The sequence below is a fragment of the Tympanuchus pallidicinctus genome, unplaced genomic scaffold (assembly GCF_026119805.1).
Source record: "Tympanuchus pallidicinctus isolate F22 unplaced genomic scaffold, pur_lepc_1.0 scaffold15, whole genome shotgun sequence".
In the NCBI taxonomy this organism is placed as follows: Eukaryota; Metazoa; Chordata; class Aves; order Galliformes; family Phasianidae; genus Tympanuchus; species Tympanuchus pallidicinctus.
Window position 1 is genome coordinate 4204904 of NW_026294669.1, and position 27282 is coordinate 4232185.

General features: G+C 38.1%; 1 protein-coding gene across 8 annotated transcripts in view; it reads right to left on the reverse strand.

The window, feature by feature from the left end:
* Positions 1-5664: 5664 nt before the first annotated feature.
* The window catches only part of KYNU (kynureninase), an 85697-nt gene continuing 64079 nt past the window's right edge, over positions 5665-27282 (reverse strand). For all 8 annotated transcript variants that reach the window (XM_052676128.1, XM_052676127.1, XM_052676125.1 and 5 more), the window contains 4 exons: positions 11949-12001; positions 10387-10472; positions 7079-7309; positions 5665-5998 (listed from right to left, as the gene is read on the reverse strand). In XM_052676128.1, coding sequence (XP_052532088.1) covers positions 5846-5998; positions 7079-7309; positions 10387-10472; positions 11949-12001 — 523 coding nt within the window. In that variant the 3' untranslated portion in view covers positions 5665-5845. The remainder of the gene's footprint in view (positions 5999-7078; positions 7310-10386; positions 10473-11948; positions 12002-27282) is intronic.

Genomic DNA, 27282 nt, shown 5'->3' on the forward strand with positions numbered 1-27282 from the left:
TTGTCTTTCTCTACACAGAACCAAAGAGCCCTGCTCCTATAGCTTGTATATTTTATTGCTTCTGCATCAAAGCCATTTTTCCAGCTCAGATGTGGATATAACCCTTTCAGAGGCAGTTAACTCAGAAGCTGTTGAAAATGGACATCCATGTATAGATATTTTCTGTGAGGAAATCTTCACCTCATTTCTTTCCATGGGAAGCATCAGTTCAGGAAAAGATAGAAGCATCTTTGCAAATGTGCACTCATTTCCTTTAAAGCTTCATAGTTGCAAAGCATTATTCTAAAAAGGGAAAAATAAGCAGAATTAATGACCACTTTTCTCAAACTTTAAATTAGATACTGCACACAAGAGCATCTGAGCATTTTACATAAACTTTCAACTAAGACACTAAAAATGCTTCTATGCCCTACCTGAAAGACTGGTATTTCTTCCAACTTCCTTTCACCTCCCAAGTGCAGCTTCAAATAAAGCACTCATTAAGAAGAAACACAGTGTCAGTATGCTGGACCTAATTCACTCCAAAAAGAAGAATATGGCAGCACATTTCTGCTGAGATTCATTAATGACTTTTTCACAGCTGCCTATTCTTGGCATCCTGTGCTGAGCATCGCTGCAAGCTTTGCAGAAATCAGCCCTCCTTGCAAGAATCTCACTGCTTTGTACTCCCTCCTCGGTGGCAGAGATGCAAGCTGTACCCAGGAAGTTTGATTCATACTCTACAACCACAAACACCTACACCACTCCGGACAGTCTCTCCAGCATCAGGGAACTTGCTTTATATTACAGTAGGGGAGCCCATGAGCCAGGCTACTGCCTAGATGAGTATCTACACATGCTATGCTCCTCCAGGTGGGTGGCATCCCAGAAGACACAATCCTTTTCCACGTGCAATATCTCCGATTCTAAGATGCTTTCTTTCATTCTGAATGCTCTCTGTTATATGCAGGAATTGGGAAAGTTTTCATACAGATCTTTGAATTGGGAAAGTTTTCATACAGATCTTTGTTTTTATACCTGGCATGGTGATAAGACTGCCACTAGTTTTCATTTCAGATAGCACATTTACAGAGCTGTGTGGCCCCATGATTATTTCAGAACCCTGTATAAGTCTTGCCCCATGCGGGAGTTATTTCAAATGTATTAAATAAAAGCAAGAAAAAACTAAAATCTGTTCCTCTTCCACTTTGATTGAGCCTCTTAGGAGAAAGAACTAGCATGGATATAAAACTTGGTCATGTTTTAACAATTTGACAATCTCTTTAAAATCTTTCAGTAAAATAGAAGATTTTGTGTTGTTTTTTTTCTTTTTTTTTTTTTAAGAAAAAAACTTCTGCAGTTGAAAAGGGACCCCACACCCCCTCACAAGTTATAACACAGCAACTTTCTGAGCATTTACTTAAAATTTGCATTTTGTTTCATAGAGCTTTTTTAATCATTTGATTAATTGCTTAAAACTGTACACAAAGATAAAGGGAACTTTGAAATTCATACCTTAGAGTATTAACACGTACTCAGGACTAGATGTAAATGTCAGAGAGAAAAAAGATCTAATGAACTCTTTATTGGTGAGATACTGTATTGCAACTGTCTGGAATTTTAAATGATTTTGTATCAGGCTCCAAAGCAAAATATCTACAGAAGTTTACTTACAGTGTGAGCTCTCATTTAGCATTTCTAACGTCTTCTTCCAGGGTGGATAGATGCCATTTGTTTTTCTAGAAGTTTCAGCCATTTCGTGTCATTGAAGTTTTGTGGATCATCTTTATGTTGACAAAGTGTCTGGGGAAAAAAGTAAAAGAAAAAAAAAAAAAAGTAGTGCAACTGCAGAAGTATTTTTCTGTCTAGAAAATTATACCACCATTAGTTTCCTTTTTTCCCTGATGTCTTCTCTGCCATAATAACAGCTTCAGGATTTAAATCCTTTGCTGCTATTGTGACTTCAAAGCCTTAAAACTGCAATTGAATGAAGTAGTTCATCTGTCATTATTCAAATATGAAGCAATTATGATGAAATAAAGATAGAACTCCATTGAGAAATGCCCCAATCAATTCTCACTTATATTTAACTAGAAGCATAAAATGATGCTTAGCAGAGTAAGTTTAGGTAATAAAAACTTGGAATATAAAGAAGTATAAATTGCTGATCTATAACTTCTTCATTTCTGAATAAGCTTTCTAAACATATTTCACAAATATTGACAAAAGTTTAAGCTTATGATGCAAAACTGTCTCTCAGATGGTCATAAAGACTGACTAGATTTTCAGAAATGTATTATCATTACTTGGTATGCCCAGAGGTTCAGATGGGAACCTGCTGAGAATTTAAGGGACTCTGCATAGGTCAGCTCAGTCTGAAATAAGTCAGGTGGAGACATGTTGATTGGATCTGCAAATAAAAGTGGGCTTTACAAGTGGATATACAAAATAGCATTCCTACCTTGGCCATCTCTTCATCCAACTGCCGCCACTGCTTTGGTGTCTGCACATTCTGTAAGCCCTCCTTGCCATTTAGCACAAGAGGAATCTTTTCCGGGGCTCCCTGTTCCTTTTAAAACCAACTGGGAACACAGCAGTAACATAGCTTAAACATCTTGTTTCACTATTTTTTTTTCCCCAAGAACTTATCATATAGCAAAGCCAAACTAGGGACTTGGTTTCTTTTTCTCACTTTTTTTCTCCTTGCTTCACTGTCTAATCCTCCTTCTTGCTTGATACCCTGCTGATAAAGTGAAAGCAAGATGGACTTTGCAGTGGTCAGAACAAGGACTCCCAGTATTTTACATCTTAATTCTCTTCATATGGTCTCATTCTCAACCATGGAACAAGCCTCAGATGAAAAAAAAAAAAATAAATGCACAGCATACCTTTTTCTTCACTCAGATTGCATTGTTCTTTTGGGAAACAAAACCATCATTTTCTATCTTGTCTTCTCCCTAGTCTTGCTTTAGTAAAGTAGTGGGAGGAAAAGAAGGCGCCAATCGACCCTACAGTATTTTTCCCTATTTTTTTCAGCATTTACAGTTGACTTAAGTGATCTGGACAGTATTGAATTGGTGCACAAAGAAAGATCACATACAAACAAGGACCTGCTTATTCACAATTCTCTTCATTTTATAAGCATTTCCTACCTGAGTATCAATTTTCTGTGCCTACATACACTCACATGTTGCAGTGTAATCTGAAAAACGTAAATGTGATTTCTTCAGACAACCCAAGAACTCAATAATACCACAATTAGAAAACAGTAGTACTTAATGCTGAATTTTAAATTAGAGAAGTAAGTACCAGAAAGCATTTGGGGCATATACAATTAATTATTTCACACATAATTATTCCCGATATTACTTTAACTGTGATAACTTAAAGCATTTCAAAAAGCAGACTATAATATTCCTTTTTTTATTTTTTTGTACAGAAGCTCCTTCACTTGATACTCTCTCACTAAATAATATGTAAAATACTGACACCTAATGTTAACTTTCAGTATTATTCATTTTGTAAACTTTCACAAGAAATCAGGAAAGAATGTGTAAATGTAAAGCTCAAGTGTTAATTTTGTTTCAGACCCCTCAACTCATGCAAATTTTAAAAATGAATAGCTGATGTCTATACAAGCAAGGAATCTGATGCTTACCTTCATTGCTTTATATTTATCTTCACTATTCATAGATAAAAGAGAAAGTTACTCAGATAAGTTGACCTACTGAAAGTCATCCCTCAAATGAAATGTAAGTGCTTGTAAATAAAGTCAATACCTGTATCTGTACCCTGAAGTGACACTAAAAGGCAAAATACTAATAACCACTAACTTAACTGTACAAATTCAGGAAGCACTTTACCAACCTTACAAGATTCACTTTTCACAGTCCCCAGTGCAAGAAGTTTCTTTCACAGACAGCGAATTTAACACAGATGCCGAACTGCTCTGCAAGGACAAAACCTCACCATTGTTCTCTTCATGAATTCCAATAAGGATTCTACTAATTTGATTCCTAGATGCTATTTGGACATGCTTTGCTTCCTTACAGCATATGTCCAGCTGTCCATCAAAATAAGGTATGACATAGTATGACTCAATGTGGATTTCTATTAAGCTTGCTTAACTTTACAGTGAAGACTTAAGAGAGAATAATCCAGTAGCATAAGTGCTTTGAACTTACTGGCAGTGAAATAAACCACCTTTTGCTATTGTGGCCCATCACGGTTTTATACTTGATGCTTTCCCTCATCAACTTTATGAAAACCGGTTCTTTTCTAAGGTCGCCTCACTGACAGATGAAAGTAGCTGTGCTGCAGATGTACATATAAAAATAAAACCCCAGGCACTGAAACTCAGATAGTTGGTCTGCAATACAATGGCACAGCCTTGGCTGACTTCAGAAGAGATGACGTCAATGCAATCAGAACCTCTCGAGTAAGCCAGAGATGCCCAAGTGCTACTCTTTAAAACAATATTGATGCAAAAGGAGCTCTTCTTAGTTCTCACAGGTGCTAACAGTACCAGCAAATTCTTTATTTGCTGTTCTTTCAGCTTTCCTTTTCACATAACAGATGACGAGAAAGGTCTTATTGAGGCAGATTTTTTAAAACTACCCTTTTTGGGGTAGTTTTACAGTGTTCGCATCCACTATAAAGGTTTCTCATTTGCAGAAGCCCCAGCATGCACTGAGAGATGCTCAATTATGCAAATAGTTCGAACAGAAGAAATGCTCTTGAGCCAAAGTGGTTTGGAGTAGTCCTCACTTCTTCCCCACAAATCCTTTCTCACTCTTGAAGAGGAATAAGTAGTACTACTAACAGTAATTCTCCAAGCGTTTCCAAGCAATAACCGTCAGAGAGAAAGGTTTCCAGATTAACAGATTCTTGAAGAAAAAGATCCGTATAGAATAGCTACAGACTTAGGAACTCAGTTGCTATTCAGGTCAAGGTGTTATTTATTTCTCAATGCAGTTCTGGGTATAGCATTGGTGAAATATAAGAAGTTTTTCTTCACTGCTCTTAGCTGCCAAGTGCAAATCTCTATAAATATTTGGGCCACACTGTGAGTAAACAATGAGGTTTCTCTCTGCTTTTGCTGAAACAATCCAGTTTTCATTTATTTTAATCCAAAATAAGCCTTGTTAAAACCTCAATACGTTCTCCTGTAGCCCTTCACAGTAGGTTACATGAATGTAAAATCCTTCTCAGCTTTCTCAAGCCTATCAACTTCAAAACGACTACCTAGAAAGATAAAAGATGCATTGTTTTAGGCAACTGTATCACAGAAAAGAAGGTATCCACAATGCAATTTAATTCTTCAATTAAATCATTAATTAAACAAATTTTTAGGTCCTTTGAGAAAGTCAGTATGTATCAGCTAAGAATTATTAAACAACTGATTGTTTAACTTTTACTCTCCTAGTAAACCACATATTTTAAATGGGATTGATAAATTAAAAATGTAAATTGGACTGTATCTTTTAACTGTTAGCGACTGGTCTATTATTTTCTACTTTCTATTATGCATCATTTTTGTAATAAAGAAGGTGGGTTTTTTTCATTCCTATTCTAGTTGATAGTGATTCTTCCCTGCTTCTCAAAGCCAGTGTAATAAAACTACATGAAGTGTTTATGAAAAGCCCCATTAAAACATACAAAGCATACTAATTCATGAAGTCAAAGTCAAAGCAAAGTGGAAAAATGAGCTTTAATAATATTAGGGCTGTTGTAAATAACTATTCAAGCACAGTCATTTTTTTTTGCAAATTGCATGGGATATAGCTTCGCTTACTCAAAGCAAGGAACCACTTAGTGGGATAAATGCATCATAGTCAGAAGTAGATTAAAAGATATGGCAGAGCCATCAATAAGAACCCGATAGTGCAGTATTGTTTGCTGTTTGTTTTGAAGAAGTAATTGCAGATCCCAAGATTTCAATAAATCTGTGCACATCCTGGAAAGAATTGTAGAGAGGAGCTGGGGCAACACGAAGAGCATTTGGTTCTCGCATGTCACACTGCAAAATAGAAAGGGAACGCTTAGTAAATTCAGGTCACTTTGTATTTATTTTATCAGACAGTATTTTTAAGAGTTACACCAAGGAAGAAGGGTATCTGTACAGACATAAGTGAAAATTTAGGAACATCCAAGAAACTGTTTGGAGGAGCATTACTGTGAGGAGCAGAGCGAGAAGAATGGTGTGTGGCCAAAAGGAAAGGATTCAAGGCTTGGGACAGCAGTGCCAATAGGGGATCTAATTGGCTATGCAGCCTTGTAATTTATGCTGAGGTCTACCAGTAACCCATGGCTGAGGAAGCATACAGGTGACTAAAAAGCTGCCACAAAAAAGAAACATCCCTTCCAGTAAGATAGACTTGAACTAAACTCTTGAACTAAAGACACAAGTAATGTTACAGGGCATACAGTAATTTTCTTCCCCTCTCTGTGAATTTGAGCATTTTGCTGAACAGAATAGCCTCTTATATTTGAAGCATATAATTGCATCGCAAAGACAAGCCAACAGCATAAGGCCCTCTTAAAAGCTGCAGTTCCTGGAATTCCCTGGCAGCACCAAAACAGCAGCATATTTTACCTGTAGAGTTGCCCTCTGGGAGCATGAGTTACCAGCAGAAATAAAACTCATATATTATTTATATGGCATTAGGCTATCAGCCTCTCCTCCCAGTACTTCTAAGTCATGAAATGCATAGCCTTAAATTTAGTTTTGCTTCTTTGTGAGCAGCACTGACTGATAACCATGCTGTTACATGGCACCACTGGTCCATAGTGTCCTACTTGGACCAGCTTAAAGTCAATAACACCTACACCATTGTGCACCAGCAAAGCCACTCACAGAATTGTGAGAATTAACCAACAGAGAAAGGACAGCCTGCACATTATCAAATAATTTATAAAATAACACTGCTTTCTTGCTCATTTGCACAACTAAAGATTGAAGTTATATAAGCACTTTTCATTATTTCAAGACTTTCTTGGCCTTACAGAAGATTACTGAGGAATAAAAGACAAATGATTATTTTCACAGGGCATGTGCTCAAAATGCAATGAACAAGAAGTTGAAGTTTGATTTACTCACAGCTACTCCTCTCTTCTCCAGCTCCTCAAACACAGACTTTATTGGAAGAGAAAAAGTTAATGTGAGTTGGCATCCTCTCTCTTCAATCTGAGGTGGTGTGATGATTTTTACAAAGGGCTTCTCAGGATTTGCTTTATCCTCACTGTAGTGATGATTTATCAGGTATTCCAAGTAACCAGTAAGCAGAATAGATTTTCTTCTCAATGCTTTCATTGTAGTTTGACCAAAAACCTGTAATGATTTAAAATCATTAAAATGGTAATGCATTGCAACAGAAAATAGAAAAGGTGAAGATGATTAAGGCCATTTCTGAAGTTAATAATGACTTACATAATAATTATTTTTTTCTTTTAACTTTATGACTCAAGTCTGCTGTTGTTACCAAACATCTTTGGACTGAAGCACTGATATCAGGCAGATACTGTTGGTACACATCTTAAAATTGGGTTCTTGAACACATAGTATAACGTTACTACTTTCAGGAAATTAAAGATGTCTGTCTGTTATTAAAGATTTCTACGCATCTACATAAATTAATTTACATACATACACAAAAAACATTTGCTTTTCTAAGCAAATCTGAAGATACGCAACAAGGATGCACAAGGAAAAGTCATATAGAACGTGGTATCATGCCTCAAGAAACAAAAGTTAAGGCCCAAGGCAAACTTTATGACTAATTTATCAACTCTTATTTTCAAAAATATAAAATTTGCTTTATTATGCCCTGAACAGAAAGCTTTCCAGAAGTTCTGCATCTGATAGCCCACATAAAGAAACAGGGTTTGTTTGGCTGGTTTAATAGCTCTGTGCCCTCATCCAGTTACAAGAACTAGTGAGCTTCAACAAACAAAAACCTGTGTCAGAACATCATGAAAGAAAAGTAATGCTTAAAAATGACAGCCCTACTGTCACACATACAAGCACAAAAGGCATGGCACAACAGTTTGGAAGGCCATGCAGCTCCTGCTCCTCTCCTGCTGGTCTACATGGAAATACCCAGCTACAGGGAACAATAGAAAATGCAACTCCTGCCTTGCACAGATCTTCCCTTTTCTTCTTTCCATACAAGCAGCTGCTGGGGAAAGAGGCAAAATAGTGGTGTCAAAGCAGACAATATTCTATCTAGGCTGCATTGTGGCTCATAGCTGCAATATAGGGGCTTAGACAATCATGTCTCCACGGACTGCAGCTGTAAAATCAGAACCAAGGTGAGGTTCTGCACAAAAAAATCCACCGTCTTCATTCTCAGAAAATCATTGTTTCAGACTGAAGGAGTCACACTTTCAAAACCAATACATATATAGTATTACCTTACACACACCTCAAAGAGCATATAAAGAGGTAGATGAGAAGTTCCACCAGAAATACAACAAAGTTTGGTTTCCAGCAGCATCTGGAAATTTTGTAGAATATTCCAAGTATTGCTCCACCCTGCCATTAAAGGCTGTACAAAACTACATTTTCCTTCTGTGATCCCAACTGTTAAAATATGGCTGCCGTAAGACAGCCTTAGCAGGCATGGAAATGAATATGGCAGAGCCACTAGCAGCCCCTAGACACATGTCAACAGAAATCCAGAGGTGCTTTCCTCACCACACAGGTGGGCAGAGCATACCCATAGCCATTTAGCACATGACTGGAGGTAAAACAGAAACCTGCCTCCTATTTCTCAGTGCGTTGCAGCAGGATGAGGAATGAATGCGAAAATCTGTCTGCTCAGGCTTTGTGCAAGGAATATCTGGTCTCCTGGGTGAAATTTTCAAAAAAAGATCTTTTAAATGGGGCTGTAGAGCACTCTCCTTTTTTCCATAAAAGGGAGCAGCAACTGCCATAACAGTCACTTTAAGCATTATTGAGGAATAACAGGCGCTAACACTTGCAGTTTTCATTGTTTTCATTGGAAACACTGCCTTCTGCTTAATGCGTCCCAGTGAAGGTGGCATGCAATTTCACTAGCCATCTCTTGCCAGACATGAAAACTATTTTGTTTCCCACTGTATTAGAGCAATTAGCACTGGGAAATCCTGGCTGTGCCAAAAGGTAATACAGGCACAGAAAGGGGAGGCGATGGAAACTGCTCAGCCCTCATTGTTTCAGGCTCCCCGCAGTGGGCTAAATGACATCAACCCACACAAACTGGAGCACTGACAATCTGGGTCATAGCAGAATAGCTTTCAGCTTATCTCAAAGGTCACATAAAGTTTAAAATATATTGGATGTTTAAGGACTAACAAAATAATTGTTGGGGAGAACAAGAAGCATTGCTGTGCCCTTTGCAGTCCTTCAGCATTGCATGTAAGCAGGGAAGAGCACAATTGGCAATTTTCTGATTTTGTTTGTTTAAAATACTGTTTTTTCAGTCAATAAGGAAGAAGGATGTACAGTGTACAGACACTGCTCTTTGTATCAGCATCAGCTTTGCTGTTACGCTAATGCTAATGGAATGCTGGCAGAAATAAATTTCTGTCATTATGCTTGTGGCAAAACCTTGCTAACCAAGGCTGGCTTGAAAAGCAGCTTACACAAAATTTAATATAGGGAAATTAGTGTAAAACCATCCTCTTCATCTTCAAATCTCTAAAGTCACGCATGTCAGGGGTGAACAGTGAATAGCTCCATAAATGGAACTGTACTATGCATGGGGCCCTTCTCCTTTTGCCACCAGAAAAACCAATGAAGAGATGAAAGGCAAAAGTCCAGATCCGGAACACATTGATGAATTGTCCTTTTAGGAAGCATTAACAGACAGTTTCTGTCTTTTCTGCTTGTGATAGAAGAGATTACAGAGGATAACAAAATCATAGAGCCATTGGTTCAGTGGAACACCCAGCTGCCCCATCTAATTTTTCCTAAAAAGCTGAGCCTGTTTTGCACAGGGGAATATATATAGAAACAATTCTTGATACGGTCCTTTGGGTTTACATGATTCCCTCCTAGGAAAGTTTCTATTGGTGTCCTTCATATGAGTTGCATAGAGGCAAATCCTAAATGCCTGCACTGGGCAACCTATCTTTTGTATTGACCCTCTAAAAGCCCAGTGGTCAGGCCTGTACAAAAGCAGAACAAGCAAACCATGTGTATCCCAAACCTGATGGCAAAATTTATGGGAATAGTGAAGAAACAAGTAAGATTTGTAAGGATTTGGTTTCTCAGGGTTGAATAATTTTTGGTTATTTGTTTTTTCCCTACTTGGCTTTTTAGCTTTTCTGGACTTTTAAAAGAGAGACAGCAATAAAATCATTCATTCACATTCATTTCACATTTTATATTCACAAATTCAGACTCAAAATAAAGCAGTCACTTACCTCTAAACCAGCTTGGAGAGAACAGACCAATAAAATAGGAGGATTTGATAACCGAAATCCATTAATTCCTTTACTTAGTTGTAATTCTGGAAAATGAATAATTTATGTTAGTGTTTTTGATTTCTTCCTTTTAATGGATTGGACCTTATCTTGAAGTCCATCCTCATGCAATAACACATTTCACTAACGTGGCCTGAAGGAATCACTCATTAAAAGGAAATAGTAATCTATTCACAGCTAATACTTTTAACTTTGAGAGAAGCCCAATTTTATCCAGCAGAAGACCTCATTAGTAGCTTCATGGAATCTAAAGAACTGCAATTAATTTGTTTAAATGGTGTGTGTTAAAACCACCTTTACACTTGAATCTCTTTTACCACTGGCATAAACCAGAGAAATTCCAAGTCAGCAGAGGCACGCTCGTGCAAAGCTGCGGTGCACGATCAGGGAATCACATCCCTTGACTTTATTAAACTGACGAGACACGTGGGAGCATGCATTTGCAGCTAAGTGTAGCTTCGGGCCACGTACAGAAGTTGCATAGACTTTAGGCTGTGAAATTTCACAAAATCTATTTAATAAAGCCATAAAGCTTCGCTGTAAGTTCTGTGTCATCATTTATATTTCATGCTCCAGCACCAGAGGATGCTGCGGAGGAAATGCTCTTCACGCACAGCAGACTGGCTAATTTTATAATGATTATTGCCCAACTTCTGCCTCTGAACTGTCCATGCAAATGGATAAGCAACATTCTTCCTCTAACAGTATTTCAAGGTAATTTGCGTCTCCTGCTGGCTTTGTATAGTGCCACTCCTAAACTTGGTCAGAAAAGAAGAGCCAGACTGAGGTTATTAGTGAGGTGTTCACCAGCCAAAGTCACATCAATAGGGGCCACAGAAAATTAAAAGTATATTAAAAACAAAACACATTATTAAAAAAAAAAACAAAAAAAAAAACAAAACTCCTTTCTCATCCTGATCTCCCAGGATAGTCTCTCTGCCTTGATTTTAAATGGAGCCAAAGAGTCTAGCTGTCAGATTTAGAAAAAAAACCTCCTCATTTCATTGTGCTCTGGGACAATAAATATTGAGCCTATTTCACAGCAGGTTTTTTTCTGTCTCATATTCCCTCAATTGTTAGTGCAAAAGATTCAGATGTTAAAAAAAATTAAAGCTATTGCAAAACTTATGTCAGGCTGCTTTACTGTTTCCCATTAATTCCAGTGGAATTAATCCTAAATACATTATCCATGTGAATAGTAACAGATCCTCACTCAGAACCTTATGAGTTCAATGCATTAAGGTGATTCAAGTGTTTCATCCATAATCTATGCCTGTATCTTATCAGCAAAGTGTCTGAAAATGGATAGTCAGACACACATCCAAATTTATTCAATGTATTTTATTGACTCTACAGTACTATATATTTGGGATAAGCCTAGCTGAACACCTTTAACATAAGCAGGAAAACACAGAGGTCCATCCTTTCTACTCCAACTTATTTAAAAACTATGTTGTTTGGGATAAATATACAGGTAAAATTGAAGGTGTAAAAGTACATACTGTTTTCCATGAGGAATCGTGTTTTGAACTCATGACCCCACCAGCCGATTAACCTAAAATTTTATAAAGTAGATGAGTAGCAATTTTACTATAATATCTTTTAACTTACGTTTCAGAATTAAGAAATATATACATTTTTAACAGATTGCAATTCTAACAATGACATAAAAAAGCAATAAATTCTATAAATAGATAGCATTGAATACTTAGTTTTACTGTTTAGAAGTTCCCTTTTGACAAGTAATGATAAAATGTACCACATCTTTCAAATTAACTATTGATTTCTAAGAATAACCATTTTGTCGGAATTCATTTTGCAAAATGAGAAATAGAACAGAAATATTTCCTCCGCTTTGTTCCAAAGCATTTAACATAACCCCCCCTAAGCTTACTGTATTTTAAACACTGAAAGCTAAAAGGTGGTATAAGATCAAACTGAAGGAGGTTAGTAGTAGTGGGCAGCATGCTGCCAACTGGGCCTTACTAGAAAGACTGTGTTGGCATTGCCTTCTCCATACTGTGAGATAGCCACATGAGTCTTGTAGTAAGTTTTTCTACTGAACCATTGTTATGACTAAGAAAAGATGCTTTAAAAAGAAAAACCAAATCAATTTAAACCAGAAATCAGTTATTCACATAATCTCCAGGAGAAAATAAAATGAAAAGTTATTGGTTTGAAGAAAATTAGCCAAGCTTTTAAACGAAGTTGATATTAGATTATTAATATTCCTATGTTTGTTGAGAAATACACTCTGAACAACTCGGAGAAGCAGCTGGAGGCACCAGACCACCTGATGCCCAGGACACTTCAACCTGTGCTGCAGACAAAATCAACACCTCAAAACAAAGGATTGTCTCCCCCACATCCCGTGGGTTGTGTACTTCTTGACTGGAAACATCAGAGACTAATCACATCAATATTAATTGAAACTTCCCAAACATCAGTGCTATTATAACATTAGAAATTCCTTCCTGACCTCCTGAGCTCTCCAAAGACAGACAAACAGACACCATTTCCTTCAAAGCTTTGGCTTTGCTCAGTTTCTTCTATGTCAGGTAGCAGGGCTGTTAGAAATAAAACCTGTTCTAAAATTCTAATAGGAAAAAAATCTATAAGAGGAACCACATGGGAGGTCAGCATTTTCAGAAGTAAACAAAGAGAAAGAAGAGCATTGACCATCTCTCTCTGAAACAGGAACACTTCTTTGCAGCATGCTAAGAAATGTTTAGCTCTACAGAATGAAGACCGCATTTGAGTAGAAGACTTGTGATCTGAATACTGCATAGTGTAAAATAAAGTATTTTGTATTTCTGTATAACAACATAGGTTTTATGTTTACTTCTGTGAAAGGCTCTGAGCTGCATCCAAACATGATGTATACAGAAAAAACATGGACTTTTTTTTATTGTTGTGTGATGTTTTTACTATTCTAAGGCCCATGAAAATCAATAGCGCAATATACATTCATTTCAAATGAGATACTATATTGCCAAAATGAATATACCCAATATAAAATAAACTGCTGCTTCTGCCCAAATGCCTTAGTTAGTGATGCTTTGAATCATAAAAGATATTTCAACTATTTAATATGCACTGTATATCTATAGGACATTTCACTGTAGATACCAAAGACTGGATGTTACTACAACGTAATATCAGTAATGGTAATGTCAGTAACACGCACTACATGAATTTCTGAAGTTTTAAACAGCAGAAGAAAATGTGAAATACATTTGGACTGTTACTCTTTAGCAAGGAAGAATAAAATACAATGTTCCATGTGGACCACATCGTACAGTTAAAGAAAAACATCAACCAGACTTCTGCCCCAATAAAACTCAATGGAAAGCATTCTGGTTGTATGTGGAAAGCTCAGAACTTGCTAACTCTGAAGCTGGCTTAAAATCAGACCTCTGCTGCAGCACCACTTTCTCATCTTGGAAACTGAAATTTCAGAACTTTTCCAAAATGACAGAATAAATGATTTTTTGAAGACAGTTTTAGCTTTCTTGCCCTTTTCTACCATAACGTTGACAATTTTTACTTTCTTAAAAAAAGAGAAAAAGATAAAAATTGGCTGTTCTAGATCTTTAAAGGTGTCACTACAGGATGTGCACTTCAAAGCAGCCCTAGTCTTACACTATCATTGATCTAATAGTCCATATGGATGTCATATTATTTGACATTTAAGCTGACAGACTTCAAAGTGTGGACTCTAACAAAATCTTCATAAATTAGCAATTTGCTGTTTACCACTTCCTGTGAGAAAAAAAAAAAATTGAAATGAGGGTTGCCGCTGCTATGCCAAATTTCAACCTATTATGATGGGAAATAGCTAAGGTGTTAAACCCTAAACATAAGGCTTTGTAAATGCTCTCTAAAAATAATAGGCAATAAAACAGCACGTTAAGATGCTTCAGTAAAATCTCTTGCTAAAAAGTCATTGCTCTGAATGTAAAATGAGTATTTTGAAATGCAGTCACCATTTTGATTATTCTGATTTCAAAAACAGACACCAAAATCTAAACTAATTTTGAATTCCCAGTCACGATCTTTACAAAATATGTAATATGAAGGCTCTTGAACTGTCTAATATACTCTGTTATTTAAAAACACTTTAGAATTTGACGTAACTGGACTTGAGAGTTAAAACTGTGTCCACTTTTGGGTTCTGCAGTTCAAGAAAGACAGGGAACTTCTAGAGAAAGTCCAGCAGAGGGCCACAGAGGTGATGGGAACCTGGAGCATCTCTTGTGTGAAGAAAGGTCTGAGAGACCTGTGCAGCCTGGAGAAGGTGACTGAGAGGGGTTCTTATTGGCACTTATAAATATCAAAATGGTGGGAGCCAAGAGCACGGGGTTAGGCTTTTCCTGGTTTTACCTTGATATAGGACAAAGGGCAATAGGCAGAAACTGGAACATTGGAAGTTCCATGCTAGTGCAAGGAGGAACCTTGTTACTGTCAGAGTGATGGAGCACTGGAACGGGCTGCCCTGAGACGTTGTGGAATCTCCTTCTCTGGAGATATTCAAATCCATCTGGACATTCAGGAACCTATTCCAGGTATCCAGGTGCTCCTGGAGCACTCCAGCAGCTAACTTCTTTTTCTTCAACATTAAAAATAAACATGAAACCCACTGCTGGCATGTTAAAAAGGAGAGTAAGTTAGGACAGGAAGAGCTGTATGTTTTCTGTGGAGTGTGTACCTTTACATAAAACCCACTTTCGTAAGAAACAATATTTAAAATAACACATGTTCTGTTTCATCCTGCAAACAAAACCCATATCTTTGTGCTTCAAAAGCACAGGGACTTTCCTGGTAAATTCTGCCATTCTCCAATCTATGCACAGAAGTCATTTTGAAAGAAGCAACATGCAATTTAAAGCAAACAGTCACTTAGTGCAACTCTTAGCATATCATGAATATTGCTGAAATATTTTTCATATTATTCACTTTACCCCAGAATGTTCTCTTATTTTTCAAATAAATGAACAAAAACTTGCTGGGTTTGGAAATGACTCCAGAAAGGAGCAGTACACTCTCATTTAACTCTACTCCCTTTAAGAGTATTTACACCAGGGAACAATCTCCTCAATAAGTATTTTTATTTAGCTCATTTCCTTCCTTCATATCTGTATGCATTAGACTGAAGCACTACTTATTCATAACTTGAGCCACCTCGTTTGTAGTTACATTAATGATGCAAGAGCATGGGCTATAATGATCATGATGCATGCGCAACGCAGACATCAAGGAACATCCAGTTAAAAAACACAGAAAATATACAAAAAAAATTTTGCTGACCCTTGTGTCCAAGTTACAGATGATCATTCTACCCATTTATCATTTACAGCCTGAAGCAGCACAGCCTCTCATTTCCCTTCTTCGCAAGGAGAAAAATAAACTCTTGAGTAGTGATACAGAAAACAGGGAAAAATTATTAATGCATTTTGACTTGCACAGTCCAGGGCAATGCACTGGAAGCATCCTTTCATTACATTGTGTGAGAAATCATTTTAAGTTCATGAGAAAGCATGTTAAAGAGCTGCAATGGGAATTCAGTGTGAAATTAGTAATATGCTACATCACATTTGTTGGCTTCACCATGCGTGTGTTTCTTCACTCCATAATCAGGTCATAATGCTATCTAGAAATTTTACATGCATTGCTTCCACAGTGTCTATGTTAGGAGCACATACCAGCAAACCACGCTCTGTTTATGAAACTTTGGATTAAGTTAAATCATAAACGGGCAGTTCTGGGACAGGCTGTGCATGCAAAGGTGCTGATGTAGTTACTGGGCTGCTACTGAACTGTTCATTAACTCCTCGTTTTATTTTATAAAGTCTTCTGGGTATTGACATAGATTTGAATTTCTGTGCCAGTGTTCTACCTATCAGTACAAATCAGCATTAAGAGTTCATATGATGCCTTCTCCTGCTCTTGTCTTTAAATGAGAAGTTCACAAAGAACACAGAACTGAACTGACACTATGTCTGCAAAGACAACTTCCCAATGGAAAAGGAGTTCAGAGGCCAACAATATCCACCAAGATGAGTTTCCTGCAGTCCCACACACACCCAGAACCACTGGCCGGCTGAAGAGCATCCCTACCATATCCACCCCATGTGCTCCTGGTTTATAAGACCATAGAAGCACACTATGATGTGATACACAAATAAAGAATGGAGGTCCGTTGCATCTCCTATGTTTTCCTGTTAACATGAAAAGTGTTAAGTAAATAACTCACAAAGTCTCAGGAGTTAGACTGAAAAGAAAACCAAAAGCATGGAGTCTGGGACCAGTCTGAAGCTGGGAACAAATTGCATGTGGCCTCAGTTACAGCAACTTGACCATGTTTGATCAGCATCTCCTGCTATGCAGGAGAAGGTTGTGGTGTGCCACACTACCAAGGCCAGCCCCATCCAGCACTCATGTTTCAAAAAGTACTTTATAATGGAAAAGAAGTGACAGCCAAATCCCAAAAGACCTGAAGTATTCCTCAGCATGCCATTTATCTATATAAAAATCTCCAACTTGACTGTTTAGTTCCAGGTGGTGAGGCATATTCCACTATAGAGAGCAGTAAAGATGGAAGAGGTAGCCAGGAGTCAGGTCCTGAGCAGGAGCATCTCCTGCAACATTCAGACTAATGTAAATCCCAGATCTTGACCTTGTGTAAATGAACTTGTACCACCTCACAAAGCCATAATACGTACTACAATGCAACCACTATTGGAAAACTGGGAGCAAGTGAGAAAAGAAAAAGAGTAAAGCAGCATGCATGCTCCCACCCTCCCAAATCACACACTAACAAGGTACAACACTGTCTCTGCTGCCAGGGGCCACCTACCACAAGGGTGGCGTTTGAGGTGCATGGAACTGGATGACAGGAACATAGATTTCACCAGCCTGGAAGTAAGCATGCTTCCCACCTCCTCTAAGCATAGACATGATCCTCAGGTTCAATAGCTGAGGCAGTCTTTGCATTCTACTCTGCATTAATTTTACTCCGTTTTTAACACCAACTACTTCTAAATTTCAATATCATATTGTACTAATTGTACTGCAAGTTCAGGAGTATGATTGCATTTGTTTGGATTCAATGACAAAATTTAGAATAGTGTTGGGAATCAGCTCTCCTAAAGAAAGCAAATAGAAAAGATGCTCATTACTTTACATAGCGTATTTTTGGCTCACTGACTGAGTTTGAGGAGTTTCAATTTTCTTATCACAGACTTCCCTGATCGCAAATGAGTAATTTCATCGTTCTATGCCTCAAGCCTTCAGATCCAGAAATACTGCTCAGTATTGCCCTAACTCTCTGGTGAGTGGTGAGAATATACTCGTTGACATGGTTTCACATACTTAGTAATGAGGTTTGTGTACGTATGGAGAAACAGATTTCCTAAGAGTATTTTTTACTGATTTTTTTTAAATACAGATGGGAGGAGGGAAGCTGTAGGCAATGACTGATGCCACTCTTTCCCCTCCTCTCGGCCTTTTCCCAAATTACTCTCTCAGACTCAAAAGTTGTTGCCAATCTCAGGTTTCTGTTGAGTTCAGAATTTAATATTTTTTTTTTATCCATGTCACTTAACAGGCTTTTATGGAAAGAAAGAAAAAAAAAAATTTTTTTTTTCCTTTGCTTATTTCTACACATTTTATAGCTGTTTTGAAATAAAATAAATTTGCATAGTAAGACAACATTATTCAACAGTCACGCTTGAAAACAGGGCTTGCTAAACAAACTCCCATTCACCAAGCCTGCCCCAATCTTCCTGCACACCAAAGCAAGGTCATGCTTCAACCCAAGTCTTCCTTGCTGACAGTTTGCTGGAAGGGAGTGAAATACTTACATCTCATCTGGGCTTGAGGGGTCTGTTTAATCAAATTGAAGAATTTTGAAGGAACACCCAGTTTCATCACGGAGATACAGAATTCAAAGATTTTAACCCTCATGTACAAGTGAAATTCTTCACATGCCATGAAGCTGTCAGTTACAGAGTGTTCTTCATAAGGAACACACTGAGGTGAGGATTTGCATGAGGAGTTAGCAACCAGCTCCCGTTGGGCTCTGGTAATGTTTGCAAACTTAACTCTCACTGTCTCCTTCAGAAAACCTTGCCAGGATTGCCAAAGCTATATTAAGGAACCTTCCTGCCCAAGCCCACCTTACATCTATTTAGACATCCTTTTTCCCAAATGATAAGAACGGATTTTTTTTTCCATTATTCTCTTCCATTCAGTGGCTATAGTTAATTTTAAGCAGGATCTGTTGTTAAAGAATTCATAAAGCTCAGGTAATTACTTGCCTCAGACTTGTGTATTTTCAGACTACCAGACACTGTGATGCTTTTCAATTTATTACCTAATTATTAAGCACATGCAACTTGTGAGCAATGCCATACGTTATAAACAGACCAGTTTCTTACAGCTTAGTGGAAAAACAATCAAATCCTTATGAAAAGTTGTTACTGTGGAAGTAGTAACTTTTCATATTTAATATAGTGAGGCTTCACTTTGGTAAAGGACCAAGGTAACATGACTGCATTAGGGGCTAATAGTGTGATATTTCTATTAAGCAGCTTGCATTTTTAGTATCAGCATAAAAAGAATACTTTGAGCACTGTTTTTGGTTAAAAAAAAATAAAAAAATCATTTCCTGCCTAGTATCAAAATTTTTTTGACCATTATCGTGAAAAGCCAGTTTCATAATGGACATAATGACATTTATTGAGAATACAGCTGCAATAGCTGACATGACAAAATCCTCCAAGCTCTTCTTCCATCCTTTTTTTTTTTTTTTTTTTTTTTTTTTTTCCCCAAAAGTAACCAGGCAGCTCTCAGCTCCTGTGTTCTCAAGGGTGGGGAATTCAATGCAGCTGTTGCCACAATTAGAGAGACTCTTGGGTGAAAAACCAAGGCTGTTGGGTCAATCAAGCACAAGGTGATTTACAGCCAGTAGGTATTTGAAGACAGAGGTTGCACATGCTCCTCTTGCATTGATTTTTTTCCTTGTTAGTCTTTTAGGCTCGACACAAGTGGGAATACACCAATTTCAAAACGTCCCTCCACATTACCCCTCCAGGTTAGAAGGAAAGGAGATTGAGCTCACTTCTGCAACAAGAGACAAAGTGCAGAGGAATAGGAATGGCTGCCACGTCCCAAGTGCAATCAGGGCCAGGAGGACTGACAGCTCTGCGCCAAACCTTGTGATGAGGGGGGATAACTTCATTTGCCATCATCAGGCAAAAGGAAAGCACAATCGAGCAGCAGCCAATCTGTGGGCTAAACTAAATCCCAGAAAAAGTTCTTACAAAAACAACAAAAAACAACACCTCTAAGGCTAATGAATTAAAAACTAAAATCAGCTTATGAATAACTATTAGCACAAAGTGCTTATATATCACTCGCACTAGAGAAATATCAGATCTGCTAAAAGGGGAAATACAGCCAACAGTATGCTAACACACTTAGCAGAAGTAAAAATCAAATATTCTCCCTAGCATCAGAAATTAAAAATCAAGCAGGGAGCCAACTAGCGTATAGATATATTAATAAAATTCTCAGCTATTTTTATAAAGTATTGAATAGTTCCCAATTATATTATGGTAGTGGTAAAAGCATATTACATTCTTTCAGATTTCAGTAAATTTTTCTAGGGTGTTTCAAATAGATTAAATTAAACAAGAAGCAGAAGCAACATTCCCTCCAAGAAATACTTCTAACTGTTAATTCTGACTTATAGGAAACTTGGATGGTTTTGATTATTATGATGCATTTACTATATGGCCTCCTCAATCCCTTGAATGAATCTTTGAGGGAATAATATCTAGATAGATTTCTAAATAATAAATGTACCTGACTGAACTATTATATGAAAATTTAAAGATCTGGGAAGATATGCTTCCTTGACTCTTTGTTGTTTTTGAATAGAGCAATCACAATATTAATGCAAGACCTTTATCATACTGGAATCCTTATTAGCTAAAATGCAAGAGTTATCACCTCTGCTCTTTGCCTGAAACAAAAAGCAATCTACATTAGATGAGGGGTTTTGTTCTAAACGTATGTCAGAGATTGGAACTAATTGAATTCAAAGTTTTAAGCGTTAGAATAGTTGCAATAGAATCTTATAGATGTATTACCAAACATTTATTATCACTAAATGGCACTGGAAGATTCAAACTGATGTTATTGAGCTGAAGTCTAAGACGAGAAATTAAGGGAACTCCCAGATTGGATTCAAATTTGGAAGGGAGCACCCAGATTGGATTCAAACTTGAAGGAAGAAGGAGATGAGAGGAATATATAACATTCCTCACAGTATCTCACTTCTCTTCAGGCACCAGAGTGAGCACAGGTATCTGCATGAAGTCGCAGCCAATCCTGAACCTCATAGAATCATCACAGAATCATGACTTGGGTTGGAAGGGACCTCAAAGATCGTGAAGCTTCAATTTCCCTCCCCTCTCCCCCCTGCCTCCCCCACCTTATAGGCAGGGCCACCAACGTCTATATTCAGTACCAGACCAGGCTGCCCAGGGCCCCATCCAACCTGGCCTTGAACACCTCCAAGGATGAACGGGGCATCCACAGCCTCTCTGGGCAGCCTGTTCCACCATCTCACCAGACTTATAGTAAAGAACTTCCCCTGATATCCAAAATAAATCTTCCCTCCTTCAACTTAAAACCATTTCCCCTTGTTCTGCTATTATCTACTCTTTTGAAGAGTTGACTCCTTTCATGTTTATGGGCTCTCTTTAGATATAGAAAGGTTGAAATGAGATCACCCAGCAGCCTTCTCTTCTCCAGCTGAACAAGCCCAGCTCCCTCAGCCCATTTTTGTAGGGGAGGTGCTGCAGCCCTCTGACCATCTTTGTGGCCCCCCTTTGGTCCCTCTCCAACAGCTTTTTCCTCCCTGAGCAAGGGTGCATACTGAAAAGCAAAGAGTGAGAAAAGCATGAGAGAGGAGATAATATCTCAGTGACCTAAGGCATGGAAAGGTAGCTTTGCCTTCCATTTTGAAGTATGACACCAACGTGAGTGCTGTCTCTCAGGAAGCTCATTCAGCAGGAAAGAAGCCAGCTCATTGCATTTCCTTACTGGTAAAATTAAGGCACAGCAGAAAAGAGCATTCAGAACTAACTGAGGATGAGATCGGAGGTGCAAAGAGCAAGCAGGTAACAACACATATCTTTTGAAGTGCGAAAAAGAGATCACAGCAGCCATAGACTCTGAGGAGAGCCCCAGGATTTCTTCCTTGCTAGTTAATGGGGATGCAAGAATTGCCCTTAGGCTACACTCACCTTTCCACCAGCCTAAGACTGTTGGGTTCCTTTCATGTGTTCAAGCAGTTGTGACTTACACCAGCTGATGAGAAAAACTTCAGGTTTCAGATGGCAAATTGCCCTTGTGAGAAGTGTAGCTGCCTCCCCTCTCACTTCCAAAGCTAGAGGCAGGAAGGGGCTGTGGCAGAGCAAACAAGTATTTTGTTTCCTGCCAGCACGGTCCAGAAGGAGAGATTGAAAGTAAATTGGAACTGGCTCTGATCTATCATGTACACTGGTACTGGAGAATGAATATCAGAAAGAACTAAAAGATTTGACCAGTATTGGGAAAAAATAACTGTGAGAAGAATGCTTGAAAAGACATCTCTTCATGTTGCTGGAGTTTTGGACAAATGAAAAAGCAAGAGATTAGAGGCCAAGGCTTAAATAACATGAAATCCCCAAATCTGCCTGTAAGATATCTGTAGATGTCTGCAGCCAAAACAACCAATGCTATAAATACCGTTTGCAAGAATACATGACTCAGAGAAGCTAAGTGCTTTTGTTTGCCTGTTTATCTCTGCTTATTTCAGCATTTTGATGCCTACAGTCAAAAGCAGATATCAGTTCAGCACCATGCTTTTTAAAGCTCTGTACTTGAGAAATATAAATGGAAACACATCTCTGATTTTCCACATGCTCTACTGCAAAGATTAAGAATTCAAAACTTACAGTAAAGGTCTGTACATCATGGGAGCACACAAAGGGAATGATAACAGCGCATTACTTTCATACACACTCCAGCTGCACTATAAGGAATGCATACTTGATATCCAGCAACTTTACTTGTACATAATCCCTTGAATTTACAAGGAGACTCACAGGCCCTCTCTTGCAGACCTTAAAACCCAGACAAGGCAGTGACGACAACACACACGTAAGGAAACACCTTCAGGGAGGAGAAAATGGGAGGATTATTTATAATGAGAAAAGACTGCTTGAAGATGAAGCTTAATTACAAGGGAGGATTTGAAGGAAGATAGAAAATGTTGACAAAGAACAAGATAAAAATGATTTTTATCATGGCAGTGACATAAAAGGATGCACAGAGCTGAAAAGATGAAAGTGGGAATGCACATTAACCTCTCTTTTTTTGTCCCAAAGACTTATTCCAAAGTTAAAAAGTACTACTGGATATTTGCCATTCAGCTGGTGAATATGAGAACACACCCCTGCAGGCCCATCATGGGTCTAGATTGGCCTAATAAATCACTTGTCCCAAGACAATGCAATTAAGCCTAATTAGCCGATGCCTTTATTCCTAAACAGTCTTTTCCCAAGGGAGGTATTAACTTTTGGTTTCTAAATTAGCTCAAGGATCTAAATTGCTCTCATCTCCTTGGCAAAGAAACAGTTCCTTTCTACCTCAATACAGAACACTTCATGCACTCCGGGGACACATGTTGCGCTCTGCAAAGACACTGCCTATACATCATTCCACAATTTGAGTGCACCACGACAGGCCCTTCTGCACACAGCCACACACACTATCATCTGTGACCCCTGACTTTCCAACACACCGTGTTCAGTGCAGTGTCCTGGAAGTCTCAGCACTGCTTCTTCAGATTGACTTGGCCAGGCCAGGATGCTCTACCCAGTTATCAGCAGTATCAAGATCTGATAGACTATAAGGGCAACAATTGGAACATCAGTCCCCTGCTCTCAGAAACATTTTAACTAACTTTACTTCTTTCTGGTGCTGTAGTTATAAAGCAACCTTCCCAACGTTTCTGTTATTCTCCCTCACTCTCAACAATAATCACCTCACTCCAAAGCCATCAAAGAAGCTTCAGCTACTTCATTTGGGGATTAAGCATCTCCAATTCTAGAAGGGATAATATGGTATCTCTCCAGAAATTGAGAGAATAACTAAAGGAAAACAACCAGAACCCTGGAAGGAACTGAGCCTCTACTTCCAAAGTAGAGCAAATGGGAAGAGAGGATTAGGCATGGGAGCAGGGTGGGGACAAGGGAGAGGAGGGAAGGGGAGACATCAGTCACTGACTCAGCTTCACATATCACTGAAATAGTCCACCTACCAAAAAGATATGCAGATCAACATAAAAAGGTGGAGAGAAACCTCTTGTGCTCTGGTATTTTCAATTTTCAAGAAATCTAAAAGAAAAGAGATCTAAGAGAAATGGCTGATTTTTCACCTCAATGTACAAAGAACTTGTCTGAGGGTATCTTGTCCTTCTCAAAGGTTCTATGAAATGGTTGTTTTTATTTATTTTATTTTTTTTACCCTATAGCAAAAGTAGATGTGATTTGGACATCAGCTGCTTCCTGCACACGCAACACTTCTTCACATCACTTAAACTTTTCATTTTTTTTACCTGCTGCTAGTCTGTGCTGAAGTCTTGATAAATCCTTTTGCTTTAAATGCTAGGCTGTGTACAGTTTTCATTTAATCCTCTGCCAAGTCTTATCTATTATTCTCCTGACTACTTTACATATATTTATTTCCCTTTCATCTTTTTAAATTGTGCCTTACTTTTTTCTTACAAGGATTCAGTGAGGACTTTTGTTCCATTCCTATCTCAAGACTCCGAGAGTTTGTTCCCTCCCCATCCCTTATGTCAGCTGACAGCAGGATTAAGCTCACCATGCATTCACAGTTGCTATGAATACCTGGCTGCTGCTGTACCATATATCCTAGGTGCTTGCAAACTTGCACATTTCTGTAAAGAATCATAGAATCATTAAGGTTGGAAAAGACCGCTAAGATCATCAAGTCCAGCCACCAACCCATCCCCACCATGCCCACTAACTTTGTCCCTAATGCAGCTAACCTGCATGGCAAATTATCGTTACCCTTCTTTTCATAAATGGAGAAATTGAGAATTGGAAAAAAAAAAAAAAAAGGTTTCTCTAAGCTCAAAATGCAAGTCAACCTGATTTTCAGTATTAATCTCCCATTTGCAACACAACAGAATTCAAATGGAAATTTGGTGGCCTGGGATCAGCATGCAGCCAGTGGTCAATGCATCAGCAGTGTTCCATGCTCTGCCCAGGTCTACCGCCACAGAGAAATGGCTCTGGCACAATTAGCCAAGAGTATACTGCTCTGTGATATATGTGATATAGATAGAACAGGTATTAAAAAGAGCCATTCAAGTAATAAAACAGACTTCAAAGGAGCTGAGATCATGAGAGAATAGGGATATATGGGGCCCATATATGTCAGATTGATTAAATTTTACTACTGTGGGAAGAAAGATAGTGGACTAGTGAAGGACTGCCCAAAATACTCAGGTACAGATATTAATTAGGATGGTTACACAATGTAACTTTTAAACCCATGGCCTTGCTATGAGTTAGAGGACGATATCTAGCTAAGCTCAAGTGCAGGATAGTATTTGCAGTGACACAGAAGAAGGGGACAGATAAGCTTGTGCTGCCCATACCTTCCACCTTCTGATCACCAGGCCCAGGGATCAAACCCAGCTCTTGAACTGGTGAATTAGTGACTTCAGAGAAACTAGTGGGAAACTAGCACATAAACGGAAGTGAGATTGGTGATTATTTCAGTCTGTTGGAATATGACATGGTATTACTGCACAATGCAGGTTTGGAGGTGTTAGATTTACAGTTAGGCTGACACAATGCCTCAGTTTGCAGGCTCAAAGCAGAGATCAGTCCTGAGATGGCCCTATCTGCTGTGAGAAGGCTACTAAAATAAAATTAATAAATCTCTCTATACATACACATATGCATAAAAAAGAATACAGAAAGAAGCAGAGTTTTCACTTTTTCTAGTCCAGGGAGCAGACTGGATGGAACAACATCTGTGAGTAATATAAGCAGCCATACCTACAACACCAATGCCCACTTCCTTGCAATGTTCATATTAGCAAGACTCTAGGCACAAGAAAAAAAAAGCACAAATAAAAATAAATAAAGAAATAAAGGAAATTAAAACAACAACAAAACACCTCTAAATGCCTTTGATGAAAGGCAGTAGCTGGACTTAAGAGTGTCTTAGTAAAGAAATATGGATTAAATTGTTTAATTTCCATTGAGTACTTAAGTCCTTTTTGCCCTGAAGTAATAGAAAAAGGCACCTGGCAGATATTCTGGGTTTGTCTCTCTGAATTACGATCAGAACATATATATATTTTTATTATTAAAATATGATATATAATTCCAATGGATAAATAACTACTTAGTCAATAACTTCTAGAAAATATAAAGGTTGAAACAAATTAAATCCATAGAACTGGGTAAAGTGACATCCATAATGCTCATCATGAGCAAAAAAAACAATATTTCAGATGCTTTAAATGACAAAGGGCTATCAGTTGGAATGGAATTTAATTAGCCTTTATGTGTGGATGTGGTGGAAGTGAAGGAAGTATTTAGTGCTTCGGTTTTGAATGAAGTTGTCTGGCCACTGGGTGTCATCCTTGATTCAGATGACAGCCAAAGACTTTTTTCAGATTCAACATAAAAACTGCAACTTCCAGAGCAGTTAAATTCCACTCTATTTGATTGTACAACACACAGCAAATTGCTCTGCATTTAAATCAGCTATAAAATTGAATACTTTGACAAAGACAAATTCTCCTTTGTCTCACTGTCTTATTTGGAAACCTGAAAAGGCTGGTCGGTAGGGAAGAGGAAAAAAAAAACAGGATGTATTAGCTACAAACAGTTTGAAGAGTGATTATCAGATCTTAAGAAATATGAAATAACTGTGATTAAATAATACAGAAGGTCTACACAGGAAGCTTGGAATAATATTCTCAATTGAGTCCCAGGTTGAAAAACTTTCATACAAGCATTTGTATTTAAGGCATTCAACATCGAGATCCAATACACAAGTTAATGATTATGTATGAAGAAGCAGGTTCAGGAAAAACTAGTTTAAGCCCTTCCCTACACTACCAAGCCAGTCCCCTCCCTAAAATTCCAATGTTTCATCAAGGAAGAAGAAAGACACAAAGTTCTTGAGACTTTTTTCATTCTTTCTATTGCTATTCTGTGATTTCCAGCTGGTCCACTTTTTCCACCTCTGCCCAGCATCTTCCCTGCATGCCACAGCCAAAGCTGGAGGCCAGGAGACCAAACCTGCACCTGCTGACTAATGGTGGACTAACAGACACCTTTCCAGCAGCGCTATCCCAATATCTGGAATATTTTGCCAGCATTCACACATGAAGATCAAATCAGCTCACAGCAGGTCATATGTCATCCTAATGAGTTTTCTGTTATGGGTGACTGAGAAGAACCTATCAGCATTATTTTGTTATCTCCTGAGAGTCTAGACAGTCTGAAACCAGCACATAGCACAGCAAAGCTGTTTATTATAATATTATTTCTCTGAAACCTGATTTAGTTTGCCTTCCTCAAGCTAAAATAAAAGTAAGTGCCAGCAAATTCTCCAAGCATTAAAGCCAGAACGTGTTTACATTTGTCAATGCATTAAAAGTATTAATCCTACTGTTCTTAATACACATAAAGGGCAGACATAATGTTTTAAATAACAGGTTGTTTTTTT